Raw genomic sequence first — 14581 nt, 5'->3', positions numbered from 1 at the left:
CCAAACCATCCACAGCCTCATCACTTCAGGTGACCTCCCACCCACAGCCTCTAACCTCATTATTCCCCGACCCCACACCGCCCGCTTCTGTCTCCTTCCCATAATCCACAAACCTGACTGCCCTGGTCGGCTCACTGTCTCCGCCTGCTCCTGCCCCACTGAACGTATCTCCACTTATCTCGACTCCGTTTTCTTCCCCTTGGTCCAGGAACTCCTACGTACGTCTGTGACACCACGCAAGCCCTCCACCTCCTCCAACGCTTCCAATTCCCTGGTCCCCAAAACCTCAGCTTTCCCATGGTCAGTCAGTCCCTGCATTCCCCACTACAGGATGTCCCCCTGCCTAGAATTGAAGGAGTAAAAGCCCTCTGCTTCTTTCTGTCCCACAGGCCTGACCTGTTCCCCTCTACTGACACCCTCATCCGCGTAGCCAAACCCATCCTCACCCTCAACAAGTTCTCTTTCAATTCCTTCCACTTCCAACAGACAAAGGGGAAGGCCATGTGTACCCACATGGGCCCAAGCTATGCCTGCCTCTTTGCAGGATACATGGAACAATCCTTCTTCCGTGCCTACACTGGCCGTATTCCCCACCCCTTCCTCCGTTATATTGATGACTGTATCGGTGACACCTCATGCTCCCAAGAGGAGCTCGAACAGTTCATACACTTCACTAACGCCTTCTGGCCCAACCTTAAGTTCACCTGGACCATGTCTGATACCTGTCCCTCCTTCCTGGACACCTCTGTTTTCATCTCTGGCATCCACCTGGAAATCGATATCCATTTCAAGCCTACCGACTCCCACAGCTACCTAGAATACACCTTCCCTCACCCACCTTTCTACAAAAAGGCCATCTCCTATTCCCAATTCATTCGCCTCTGCTGCATCTGCTCCCGAGTGAGGCATTCCACTCCTGGACATCCCAGATGTCCTCATTTCTTAAGGATCTCAACTTCCCCTGCATAGTGGTCGAAAATGCCGTCGACCTTGTCTCTTGCATTTCTGGCAACTCATCCCTCAATGCCTTACCCGCAATAGCAACCAAAACAGAATTCCCTTCGTTCTCAGGTACCACCCACCAAACTCTGAATCCAACGCATCATCCACTGACACTTCCGCCATCTGCAATCTGACCCCGCTACCAAAGGCATTTTCCTCCCCCCACCCTTATCTGCTTTCCGGAGGGACCACTCTGTCTGTGACTCCCTTGCCCACTCCACACTTCCCTCCAGCGCCACCACCTCCGGCACTTCTCCTTGCAACTGCAGAAAGTGCTACACCTGCCCCTACACCTCCCCCCCCCCTTCCCCACCCCAGACCCCAAGAAGACTACCTACATCAAGCAGATGTTCACCTACACATCTGCTAATATGGTACACCGCAACTCCTGTTCCCATTGTGGCCGCCTCTACATCGGGGAAACCAAGTGGAGGCTTGGTGACTGCTTTGCAGAACACTTACGCTCGGTTTGCACAAACAACTGCACCTCCCAGTTGTGAGCCATTTCAACTCCCCCTCCCACTCCTCAGACGACATGTCCATCCTGGGCCTTCTGCACTGCCACAATGATGCCAACTGAAAGCTGCAGGAAAAGCATCTCATTTCGCTTGGGAACCCTGCAGCCCAAGGGTATCAATGTGGACTTCACAAGCTTCAAAATCTCCCCTTCCCTGACCGCATCCCAAAACCATCCCAGCTCATCCCGGCCTTCATAACCATTTTTCCCACCTCCAGCCTCACCCCAGTCACCTTCTGACTAGCTTCATCCCGCCTCCTTGACCTGTCCATCCTCCCTGGATAGACCTTTCCCCTCCCTAACACCCCGCCTACATTCACCTTTACTGGCACAAACCCCGCCTCTTTGACCTATCTATCTCCTTTCCACCTATTTTCTCCTTTATCTATCTTCTCTCTGCCTCCCCCTTTCTCCGTATTTATTTCAGAATCCCCTTCCCCTCCCTCATTTCTGAAGAATGGTCAAGGCCCGAAACGTCAGCTTTCCTGCTACTTTGATGGTGCTCGGCCTGCTGTGTTCATCCAGTTCTACACCTTGTTATCTCACATTCACGACTGTGTCCTGTCAAGTTATAGCATGTATATGACCATGCAAAACAAATTTTAAGAGTGCATACATTCAAAGAAATTGCACACCTCTACAAAACCTACTCCCAAAGAGATACAGGATATGTTAGTTTGAGAATGTTCAACAGCAACTATAAATTTCATCCATGGTTAACAAAATAATTCCATCTCATTCATTAAATGGAAATTTTGAAAAACATTTTTTTGCAATGAGATTAATGTTGTGAAAGGATACCAAGAGGTCCAAAGCTTCAAACCACACAGGACCGTTGCATCTTAGCAGAAGTGACAAAGTTGATAGATGTGGGATGGGATGTGGATGTCATATGCAAGGACTTCAGTAAGGCATTTGATAAGGTTCCCCATGGTAGGCTAATGGAGAAAGTGAAGTCGCATAGGGTCCAGGGTGTACAAGTGAGATGGATAGAGATGGCTGGGCAACAGAAGACAGAAAGTTGTATTGGAAGGGAGTTTCTCAAAAAGGAGAACTATGATCAGTGGTGTTCCACAGGGATCTGTGTTGCGACCACTGTTGTTTATGATATACATAAATGATCTGGAGGAAGGCATAGATGGTCTGATTAGCAAGTTTTCAGATGGCACGAAGATTGTTGGAGTAGCAGATAGTGAAGGGGACTGTCAGAGATTACAGCAGAATATAGATCGATTGGAGAGTTGGGCGGAGAAATGGCAGATGGAGTTCAACCAGGCAAATGTAAGGTGATGCATTTTGAAAGATCCAATTCAAGAGTGAACTATACCGTAAATGGGAAAGCCCTGGGCACAATTGATACACAGAGAGATCTGCATGTTCAGGTCCATTGTAACCTCAAGGTGGCAATGCAGGTTGATAGAGTGGTCAAGAAGGCACATGGCATGCTTCTATTCTTCGGACGGAATATTGAGTACAACAGTTGGTAGGTCATGTTACACTTGTGTGGGACTTTGGTTCGACCACATTTGGAAGACTGTATACAGTTCTGATCGCTACATTGCCAGCAAGATGTGGATGCTTTGGAGAGGGTGCAGAGGAGGATCACAAGGTTTGTTGCTTGGTATAGTGGGTGCTAGCTATGAAGAGAGGTTGAGTAGATTAGGATTATTTACATTAGACAGACGGAGGTAAAGGGGGACCTGACTGAGGTATACAAAACCATGAGAGGTAAGACAGGGTGGATAGCAAGAAGTTTTTTTCCCAGAGTGGGGTCTCAGTTACTAGGGGTCATGATTTCAAGGTGAGAGGGGTAAAGTTTAAGGGAGATACGTGTGGAAAGTTCTTTACGCAGAGGGTGGTGGGTGCCTGGAACGAGTTGCTAGCAGCGGTGGTGGAGCCTGGTACGTTAGTGTCATTTAAGATGTATCTAGACAGATACATGAATGGGCAGGGAGCAGAGGGATACCAATCCTTTGAAAATAGGCAACAGGTTTAGATAGAGGATCTGGATTGGCGTAGCCTTGGAGGGCCGAAGGGCCTTCTTCTGTGCTGTAATTTTCTTTGTTCTTTGGAATCCACATTCCCTATTTATGACACAATCAACATGTTCTGGTAAGTAATCCCTATTTAACTTGCCAAAACCCTGTTTGGAATGCTGTTCATAGAAGGAAACCGTGTAAGGTAAATGGGTGAGAGGTGTCGGTGCCAGGTCCATGAGGTGGAATGGTATCTGATGGATAGGTGAAACGGGAGGATGATTGATATGGCGGTTACAGAATAGGACGGTAAACATTTTGGCTGTCAATGGGTGAGAAGTGGACTGTCAGAGGGTTAGGCTGCCTGATAGGTTCAGGGACAAGGTCGATGATAAATGGGTTAGAATGCATTATGGGTTCAGAAATTGGGAAGGGTCATGGTGTTAAATCTGAGTTGGTGCAGTGGAGAGAAGGAGGTTTAATGGTGATTGTTGTAGGGGAAGCCAAGTCAGTGAAACAGAGGTTATTCAACCTGGGTGCTTGCAATAGTCAGTACTCCTGTCTCATTGTAGTTTGGTCAGGTCTTATTCTTCAAACATATCCTGGGTAAATATCTAGGTAAGTGAGTCAAATCCCTCCAAATTCTCCGACTTCACCTCAGAACAGGACATATGTACGGAGGTTTCTGGAGGCAGGGCATTTGCCCTTTGGAAGTTTAAATTTCTGAGGGAATTCTGAGTTGTCAGTGTATCGAGATTTGTGAGGGATCCTAGTGAACCCATCTTAGGATGTATTTCGTCTTCAACCAGCCAGAGACCAGAAGCCCAAGAACAGTGACTATGCAAATTTACAGTTGCGTATGCATTCCTTTTGCAAAGTGTCACTCATCGAGAATGTCTGCAGTCATTAGTAAATTGCCTGTCATCCTGATTTAACTGAAGCGCTGCCACAGGAAGTAAACTAAATATTCATCAACTGAGTTGGACGCTTGCAGAAGAAATTCGTACTATCGGCAAAACATTTTAGATTGGTTGTTCTTCACTCACTGAGTCTGAAGGTTTCATTTGAAAAAGCATTGTCAAGTAGAATGGACTGGTCACGATGTTACCTGTGAATCCTTCTTTACATGTGCAGCTGAAATTCCCTGCTGTGTTAGTGCAGTCAGCGTTGGGTGAACACGGTGAACTGTCACATGGATTAATGACACTACAGGATGTCCCATTGCCTAGAATTGAAGGAGTAATAGAAGGTTTGAGTTTAGAAATGGAATGTGATTACATTAATCTTTCTTATGTTCTTCAAACATCATGGCGCAGCTTTGTCTACAATTAGCATCATACCATTGATGGTTTATTCAAGAATGTAGCAAACCCAATGAAGTACAACATTGTAAATAACAATAATTGATCATTTCCAAAGACAATGAAGATGAAAGATAAGTTGAAGATAATACAGCCACAAATTTATTGTTTGTGTGTTCTTCAGTTACATGCCGATAGCTGATTTGGCTAATTGTCCTGGGAATTTTTCTGAAAGAAAGCCTACGAGACAGTGTAAAATGTTAAAGAATGCCATTAATGCAATGTTCCTGGTGGGTTTGTCAGTCTTTGCTAGCCGCTGGAATTTTAGTGCAGTGATGTACTTTACTTTTTGTTAATGTATCCTTTCATATAGATTTCATCTTCTGTCATGACACATGCTCCCTTTAGACTTTGTGGCTTACACTGTAATAAGAAAAGTCACAAACTGATAGAACCTTCTCCACTACAATTACACTGCAGGTATTGTGGACATTCATGGCAATTGTTAGTTTAAATTTGGTTGTTTTTTAACAGATGTCATCAAGGCCAAGCAGTCAACCAGAAAATGCCAGCTCTGAGCGATCTGGCCATTGATGCGTAATGGCTTTGGTACATTGTAATTCAACCAGATCTTATTCTTGTAACACTTCCTGGTTACCTAAGCAGTTAAATGAATCAGATCAATCCAAATCTCTGACTTTACCTCAGAATAGGGCATCTATTCAGAGGGTTCTGGAGATGGGGAAATTGCTCATTGAAAGTGTGTAAATGTCAGTTGGAATTCTGGATAGTTAGTGAGTCAAAACTTGTGAGGACTCCAGGTGCAGCTCTGTCTGGGTGCATCTGGTTTCCAACCAGCCAGCGATCGGAAAATCAAGACCAGTGACTATGGATATTGACAGTTCCAAAGTGTCTCCTCTTGCTGAGTCTCAGTCATGGAGTGTCTCTTCAGTCATGAATAAACTGCTTGTCGTCCTGATTTACCTGCAGCATTCCAACAGGAGATAAACTAAATATTCATCAACTGAGTTGGACATCACTTGACTTTCTTCTGCAAATGTCTGCAATACATTTTAGATTGGCTTGGTGTAAGATCTGGCTTTAATTAAATCGAATGTTCCATTTGAAAGAGCTTGTCTAGTGGATTGGACTGGTCATGACGTTACCTGTGAATCCTTCTTTACATGTGCAGCTGAAATTTCCTGCTGTGTCATTGCAGTCAGCATTGGGTGAACAGGGTGAACTGTCACATGGATTAATGACACTACAAGATGTCCCATTGCCTAGAATTGACGGAGTAATAGACGTTGGGAGTTTAGATATGGAATGTGATTACATTAAATTTTCTTATAATCTTTAAACATCACACAGCTTTGTGCACAATTAGCATCATACCATTGGTAGTTTTTTCAAGAATGCAGCAAACCCAATGAATTACAACAGTTGTAAATAATAATTATTGATCATTTCCAAAGACAATGAAGATGAAAGATGAGTTGAAGATAATGCATCCACACATTTAATGTTGGTGTGTTCTTCAGTTACATGCTCATAGTCAGAATTAGCAATTTGTCCTGGGAATTATTCTGAAAGAAGGCCTATGAGACAGTGAAAAATTTTAAAGAATGCCATTAATGCAATGTTCCTGGGGAATGTGTCATTCTCTGACAGCCCCTGGGATTTTAGTTCAGTGATGTACTTTACCTTCTACTATTGATATCATTTTATATATATTTTATACAGTTTCATAACTGTCTCTGGATTTTGTGAGGCGCAACACTGCTTCATCTTCCTCAGGAGACTTTGGAAATTCAACTTGTCCAGAAGGACCCTCAACAGGTTTTATAGATGCATGATAGAACACAATCTATCTGGGTACATAACGGATTGCCAGGACTGTAAGAAACTACAAAAGGTTGTGTGCACAATCCAGGCCATCGTGGAAGCCAAACTCCCATCCACAAACTCCATCTACATTTGTTGTTCCCATGGAAAGGCTGCCAACATCGTCAACGAACCCTTCCACTCTGGTTATACTCTCTTCCGTTTGGCAGAAGATGCAGAAGCTTGAACACATGTATTGACAGGTTCAAGGACAGCTTTTTCCATGCTGTTGTTAGATTGATAAATGGGCGTCACGAATTTCAAATCAAATGTCAACCTTGCTTTTGTGTGCCTCTTGTGCAGTTGTAACCTTGTATGGCTTGCTCTGTCTAAGCACCTGATGATCTATATGTCCTTGTTTGCTGTGATCTGCCTGCACAGCTTGCAAAACAGAACTTTTCACTGTACTTGGGTACACATGACAACAATAAAGCAAATCAATTTTTCTCAATATTATGTATGCTGGAAACTGACAGGACCCTCTCCTCTACAGGTACACCCCAGATATTATGGAAAGTCATGGTGACTATTTGTATCAATTTGTCTGCTACTTCATAGAGATGATCAAGAGCAAACAGTTAATTAGAGCCTGGTAGCTTGGAATGAACTGGCCACGGAGCTGTGGTGACTGCTGATTTTGTGATGCAGAATGGTTTTATTAGGAAGGGGATTTTCTACAGCCGACTCCTTTCCAATGCTAGGCCCCCGATCAGGAACTGAGAGGTACCAAAAAATGTAACCTTACCTATCCCCGCTGAAAACCAAACAGTGAACTTTCAGGTCTTTTCTATTTGGGCATGTGGCATGGGGATAAGCTTGTTTGGTGCTGGATGAACTGCACACCTAACGACTTCAATTGAAGAATGGATTGTCAATAAGGAGTCCCTTGGTCTTCTTGCATCTGAGCGTGATTCTGACAGAGCTAGTGGGTGGCTCAGTGTCCATTGTCATGGTCCCATGGAATGAAATGACCTCCCCACCCCAAATTTGCTCTGAGGGTATGCATTAGATTCCCTTTATCTGTCACTGAAGAAATTGTTAATTAGTTAGTATGATACAGTGTAGTTCAGGCCAGTGTTCCATTGATTGATCTAGTTCAGTATTGTTAATTGTGTCATTTTGAAAGTGCTTGATCAAATTTGAAATGTAAATTTTGCATTGTGAAAATGAATGTTCTTGTTAGCTAGAAGATTGTGAGTGTGCATTAAACCCAAAGGCTCCCACACAAGACGTTCATAACCCGTACCACCCCCTGTATCATGATCCCACCCCTGAACACCAAACCATCATCTCCCAAACCGTCCACAACCTCATCACTTCAGGTGACCTCCCATCCACAGCCTCTAACCTCATTATTCCCCGACCCCACACCACCCGCTTCTGTCTCCTTCCCATAATCCACAAACCTGACTGCCCTGGTCGGCTCACTGTCTCCGCCTGCTCCTGCCCCAACGAACGTATCTCCACCTATCTCGACTCCGTTTTCTTCCCCTTGGTCCAGGAACTCCCTACATAGGTCTGTGACACCACGCAACTACTCCACCTCCTCCAAAGCTTCCAATTCCCTGGTCCCCAAAACATCATCTTTCCCATGGTCATCCAGTCCCTGTACACCTGCATTCCCCATACAGATGGCCTAAAGGCCCTCTGCTTCTTCCTGTCCCGCAGGCCTGACCAGTCCCCCTCCACTGACACCCTCATCCGCTTAGCCGAACCCGTCCTCACCCTCAACAAGTTCCCTTTCAATTCCTCCCACTTCCTACAGACAAAGGGGAAGGCCATGTGTACCCACATGGGCCCAAGCTATGCCTGCCTCTTTGCAGGATACATGGAACAATCCTTCCTCCATGCCTACACTGGCCGTATTCCCCACCCCTTCCTCCGTTGTATCGATGACTGACAGTATCAGTGACACCTCATGCTCCTAAGAGGAGCTTGAACAGTTCATACACTTCATTAACGCCTTTCAGCCCAACCTTAAGTTCACCTGGACCATGTCTGATACCTGTCTCTCCTTCCTGGACCTCTCTGTTTTCATCTCTGGCATCCACCTGGAAACCAACATCCATTTCAAGCCTACCGACACCCACAGCTACCTAGAATACACCTCCCCTCACCCACCTTGCTGCAAAAAGGCCATCTCCTATTCCCAATTCATTCGCTTCTGTTGCATCTGCTCCCGAGATGAGGCAGTCCACTCCTGGACATCCCAGATGTCCTCGTTTCTCAAGGACCTCAACTTCCCCTGCATAGTGGTCGAAAATGCCCTCGACCATGTCTCTCTCATTTCCGGCAACTCATCCCTCAATGCCCTACCTACAATAGCAACCAAAACAGAATTCCCTTCGTTCTCACATACCACCCACCAAACTCTGAATCCAACGCATCATCCACTGACACTTCCGCCATCTGCATTCTGACCCTACTACCAAAGGCATTTTCCTCCCCCCACCCTTATCTGCTTTCTGGAGGAACCACTCTCTCTGTGACTCCCTTGCCTACTCCACACTTCCGTCCAGCGCCACCACCTCCGGCACTTCTCCTTGCAACCGCAGGACGTGCTACACCTGCCTCTCCATCCCAGGTCTCAAGAAGACTTCCGACATCAAGCAGATGTTCACCTACACATCTGCTAATATGGTACACCGCATCTCCTGTTCCCATTGTGGCCTCCCCTACATCAGGGAAACCAAGTGGAAGCTTGGTCACTGCTTTGCAGAACACCTACGCTCGGTTTGCACAAACAACTACACCTCCCAGTTGTGAACCATTTGAAATCCCCCTCCCACTCCTCGGACGACATGTCCTTCCTGGGCCTCCTGCACTGCCACAATGATGACAACCGAAAGCTGCAGGAACGGCATCTCATATTTCGCTTGGGAACCCTGCAGCCCAAGGGTATCAATGTGGACTTCACAAGCTTCAAAATCCCCCCTTCCCTTGACTGCATCCCAAAACCATCCCAGCTCATCCCCGCCTTCATAACCATTCCTCCCACCTCACGCCCCACCCCAATCTCCTTCCTACTAGCCTCATCCCACCTCGTTGACCTGTCCATCCTCCCTGGACTGACCTATCCCCTCCCTAACACCCAACCTACATTCACCTTTACTGGCTTAAACACCGCCTCATTGACCTATCTGTCTCCTCTCCACCTATCTACTCTTTTATCCAACTTCTCTCTGCCTCCCCCTTTCTCCGTATTCATTTCAGAATCCCCTTCCCCTCCCTCATTTCTGAAGAATGGTCAAGGCCCGAAACGTCAGCTTTCCTGCTTCTCTGATGGTGCTTGGCCTGCTGTGTTCATCCAGCTCTACACACTGTTATCTCACATTCACAACTGTGTCCTGTTAAGTTATAGCATGTATATGACCATGCAAAATAAATTTTAAGAGTGCATACATTCAAAGAAATTGTGCACCTCCACAAAACCTCCTCCCAAAGAGATATAGGATATGTTAGTTCGAGGATGTTCAACAGCAACTATAAATTTCATCCACGGTTAACAAAATAATTCCATCTCATTCATTAAATGGAAATTTTGAAAAACATTTTTTTGCAATGAGATTAATGTTGTGAAAGGATACCAAGAGGTCCAAAGCTTCAAACCACACAGGACCTTTGCACCTTAGCAGAAGTGACAAAGTTGATAGATGAGGGATGGGATGTGGATGTTATATACAAGGACTTCAGTAAGGCGTTTGATAAGGTTCCCCATGGTAGGCTAATGGAGAAAGTGAAGTCGCATAGGGTCCAGGGTGGACGAGTGAGATGGATAGAGATGGCTGGGCAACAGAAGACAGAAAGTTGTATTGGAAGGGAGTTTCTCAAAAAGGAGAACTATGATCAGTGGTGTTCCACAGGGATCTGTGTTGCGACCACTGTTGTTTATGATATACATAAATGATCTGGAGGAAGGCATAGATGCTCTGATTAGCAAGTTTTCAGATGACACGAAGATTGTTGGAGTAGCAGATAGTGAAGGGGACTGTCAGAGATTACAGCAGAATATAGATCGATTGGAGAGTTGGGCGGAGAAATGGCAGATGGAGTTCAACCAGGCAAATGTAAGGTGATGCATTTTGAAAGATCCAATTCAAGAGTGAACTATACCGTAAATGGGAAAGCCCTGGGCACAATTGATACACAGAGAGATCTGCATGTTCAGGTCCATTGTAGCCTCAAGGTGGCAATGCAGGTTGATAGAGTGGTCAAGAAGGCACATGGCACGCTTCTATTCTTCGGATGGAATATTGAGTACAAGAGTTGGTAGGTCATGTTACACTTGTGTAGGACTTTGGTTCGACCACATTTGGAAGACTGTATACAGTTCTGATCGCTACATTGCCAGCAAGATGTGAATGCTTTGGAGAGGGTGCAGAGGAGGATCACAAGGTTTGTTGCTTGGTATAGTGGGTGCTAGCTATGAAGAGAGGTTGAGTAGATTAGGATTATTTACATTAGACAGACGGAGGTAAAGGGGGACCTGACTGAGGTATACAAAACCATGAGAGGTAAGACAGGGTGGATAGCAAGAAGTTTTTTTCCCAGAGTGGGGTCTCGGTTACTAGGGGTCATGATTTCAAGGTGAGAGGGGTGAAGTTTTTAAGGGAGATATGTGTGGAAGTTCTTTACGCAGAGGGTGGTGGGTGCCTGGAACGAGGTCCCAGCAGAGGTGGTGGAGCCTGGTACGTTAGTGTCATTTAAGATGTATCTAGACAGATACATGAATTGTCAGACGGATACCAATCCTTTGAAAATAGGCAACAGGTTTAGATAGAGGATCTGGATTGGCGTAGCCTTGGAGGGCCGAAGGGCCTTCTTCTGTGCTGTAATTTTCTTTGTTCTTTGTGTCATAAATAGGGAATGTGGATTCCAATCAACATGTTCTGGTAAGTTATCCCTATTTAACTTGCCAAAACCCTGTTTGGAATGCTGTTCGTAGAAGGAAACCGTGTAAGGTAAATGGGTGAGAGGTGTAGGTGCCAGATCCATGAGGTGGAATGGCATCTGGTGGATAGGTGAAACGGGAGGATGATTGATATGGCGGTTACAGAATAGGACGGTAAACATTTTGGCTGTCAATGGGTGAGAAGTGGACTGTCAGAGGGTTAGGCTGCCTGATAGGTTCAGGGCCAAGGTCGATGATAAATGGGTTAGAAGGCAGTATGGGTTCAGAAATTGGGAAGGGTCATGGTGTTAAATCTGAGTTGGTGCAGTGGAGAGAAGGAGGTTTAATGGTGATTGTTGTAGGGGAAGCCAAGTCAGTGAAACAGAGGTTATTCAACCTGGGTGCTTGCAATAGTCAGTACTCCTGTCTCATTGTAGTTTGATCAGGTCTTATTCTTCAAACATATCCTGGGTAACTATCTAGGTAAGTGAGTTAAATCCCTCCAAATTCTCCGAATTCACCTCAGAACGGGACATCTGTACGGAGGTTTCTGGAGGCAGGGCATTTGCCCTTTGGAAGTTTAAATTTCTGAGGGAATTCTGAGTAGTCAGTGTATCGAGATTTGTGAGGGATCCTAGTGAACCCATCTTAGGATGTATTTAGTCTCCAACCAGCCAGAGACCAGAAGCCCAAGAACAGTGACTATGCAAATTTACAGTTGCGTATGCATTCCTTTTGCAAAGTGTCACTCATCGAGAATGTCTGCAGTCATTAGTAAATTGCCTGTCATCCTGATTTAACTGAAGCGCTGCCACAGGAAATAAACTAAATATTCATCAACTGAGTTGGACGCTTGCAGAAGAAAATCGTAATATCTGCAAAACATTTTAGGTTGGTTGTTCTTCACTCACTGAGTCTGAAGGTTTCATTTGAAAAAGCATTGTTGAGTAGAATGGACTGGTCACGATGTTACCTGTGAATCCTTCTTTACATGTGCAGCTGAAATTCCCTGCTGTGTTAGTGCAGTCAGCGTTGGGTGAACACTGTGAACTGTCACATGGATTAATGACACTACAGGATGTCCCGTTGCCTAGAATTGAAGGAGTAATAGAAATTTGGAGTTTAGAAATGGAATGTGATTACATTAAACTTTCTTATGTTCCTCAAACATCATGGCGCAGCTTTGTCTACAATTAGCATCATACCATTGATCATTTATTCAAGAATGCAGCAAACCCAATCAAGTACAACATTGTAAATAATAATAATTGATCATTTCCAAAGACAATGAAGATGAAAGATAAGTTGAAGATAATACAACCACAAATTCATTGTTGGTGTGTTCTTCAGTTACATGCTGATAGCTGATTTGGCTAATTGCCCTGGGAATTATTCTGAAAGAAAGCCTACGAGACAGTGTAAAATGTTAAAGAATGCCATTAATGCAATGTTCCTGGTGGGTTTGTCAGTCTTTGCTAGCCGCTGGAATTTTAGTGCAGTGATGTACTTTACTTTTTGTTAATGTATCCTTTCATATAGATTTCATCTTTTGTCATGACACATGCTCCCTCTAGATTTTGTGACTTTTCTTATTACAGTGTAAACCACAAACTGACAGAACCCTCTTCACTACAATTACACTGCAGGTATTGTGGACATTCATGGCAATTGTTAGTTTAAATTTGGTTGGTTTTTAACAGATGTCATCAAGGCCAAGCAGTCAACCAGAAACTGCCAGCTCTGAACGATTCTGCCATTGATGCGTAATGGCATTGGTACATTGTAATTCAACCAGATCTTATTCTTGTAACACTTCCTGCTTAACTAAGCAGTTAAATGAATCAGATCAATCCAAATCTCTGACTTTACCTCAGAATAGGGCATCTATTCAGAGGGTTCTGGAGATGGGGAAATTGCTCATTGAAAGTGTAAATGTCAGTTGGAATTCTGGATAGTCAGTGTGTCGAGACTTGTGAGGACTCCAGGTGCAGCTCTGTCTGGGTGCATCTGGTTTCCAACCAGCCAGCGATCGGAAAATCAAGACCAGTGACTATGCGTTATGACAGTTCCAAAGTCTCTCCTTTTGCAGACTCTCAGTCATGGAGTGTCCATTCGGTCATGAATAGACTGCTTGTCATCCTGATTTACCTGCAGCATTGCCACAGGAGATAAACTAAATTTTCATCATTTGAGTTGAACATCACTTGACTTTCTTCTGCAAATATCTGCAATACATTTTAGATTGGCTCGGTGTAAGATCTGGCTGAAATTAAATCTGAGTGTTCCATGTGAAAGCGCATTGTCTAGCAGAATGGACTGGTCACGACGTTACCTGTGAATCCTTGTTTACATGTGCAGCTGAAATTCCCTGCTGTGTTAGTGCAGTCAGCGTTGGGTGAACATGGTGAACTGTCACACGGATTAATGACACTACAGGATGTCCCATTGCCTAGAATTGAAGGAGTAATAGAAGGTTGGAGTATAGAAATGGAATGTGTTTACATTAAACTCCCTTATGTTCTTCAAACATCATCACACAGCTTTGTGCACAATTAGCATCAAACCATTGGTAGTGTATTCAAGGATGTAGCAAAGTCAATGAAATACAACAATTGGAATTGACAGAAATTGATCATTTTCAAAGCAAATGAAGATGAAACACAAGTTGAAGATAATACATCCATAAATTTAATGTTGGTGTGTTCTTCGGTTGCATGCTAATAGTCTGACTTGGCTAATTGTCCTTGGAATTATTCTGAAAGAATGCTTATGAGACAGTGTCAAATTTTAAAGATTGCTGTAAATGTAACATTCCTGGCAGATTTTTCAGTCTCTGGCAGCCCCTGGAATTTTAGTGCTGTGTTGCACTTTACCTTCTGTCATTTGCAACCTTCCACACATATTTCATCTTCTCTCATGACACATGCTCCCACTGGATTTTGTTACTTTTCTTAATACAATGTAAGCCATAAACAGACAGAACCTTTTCCACTATAACTAAACCGCCGAT

The 14581-nt window shown here is 44.5% G+C and overlaps 1 protein-coding gene across 2 annotated transcripts in view; it reads right to left on the bottom strand.

Annotated features, from left to right (window-relative positions):
• The window catches only part of LOC125457750 (uncharacterized), a 167900-nt gene that overhangs the window by 22029 nt on the left and 131290 nt on the right, over positions 1-14581 (bottom strand). The window contains exons 57-60 of one of the 2 annotated variants that reach the window (XM_059651129.1): positions 13904-14020; positions 12545-12661; positions 5963-6079; positions 4604-4720 (exon numbers count right to left, since the gene is read on the bottom strand). In XM_059651129.1, coding sequence (XP_059507112.1) covers positions 4604-4720; positions 5963-6079; positions 12545-12661; positions 13904-14020 — 468 coding nt within the window. The remainder of the gene's footprint in view (positions 1-4603; positions 4721-5962; positions 6080-12544; positions 12662-13903; positions 14021-14581) is intronic. The other variant, XM_059651130.1, reaches the window with a different exon arrangement.

The sequence above is a fragment of the Stegostoma tigrinum genome, chromosome 14, assembly GCF_030684315.1.
Source record: "Stegostoma tigrinum isolate sSteTig4 chromosome 14, sSteTig4.hap1, whole genome shotgun sequence".
NCBI lineage: Eukaryota > Metazoa > Chordata > Chondrichthyes > Orectolobiformes > Stegostomatidae > Stegostoma > Stegostoma tigrinum.
The sequence above is the reverse complement of the archived record's forward strand: the minus strand, read 5'-3'. Positions and strand labels throughout refer to the sequence as shown.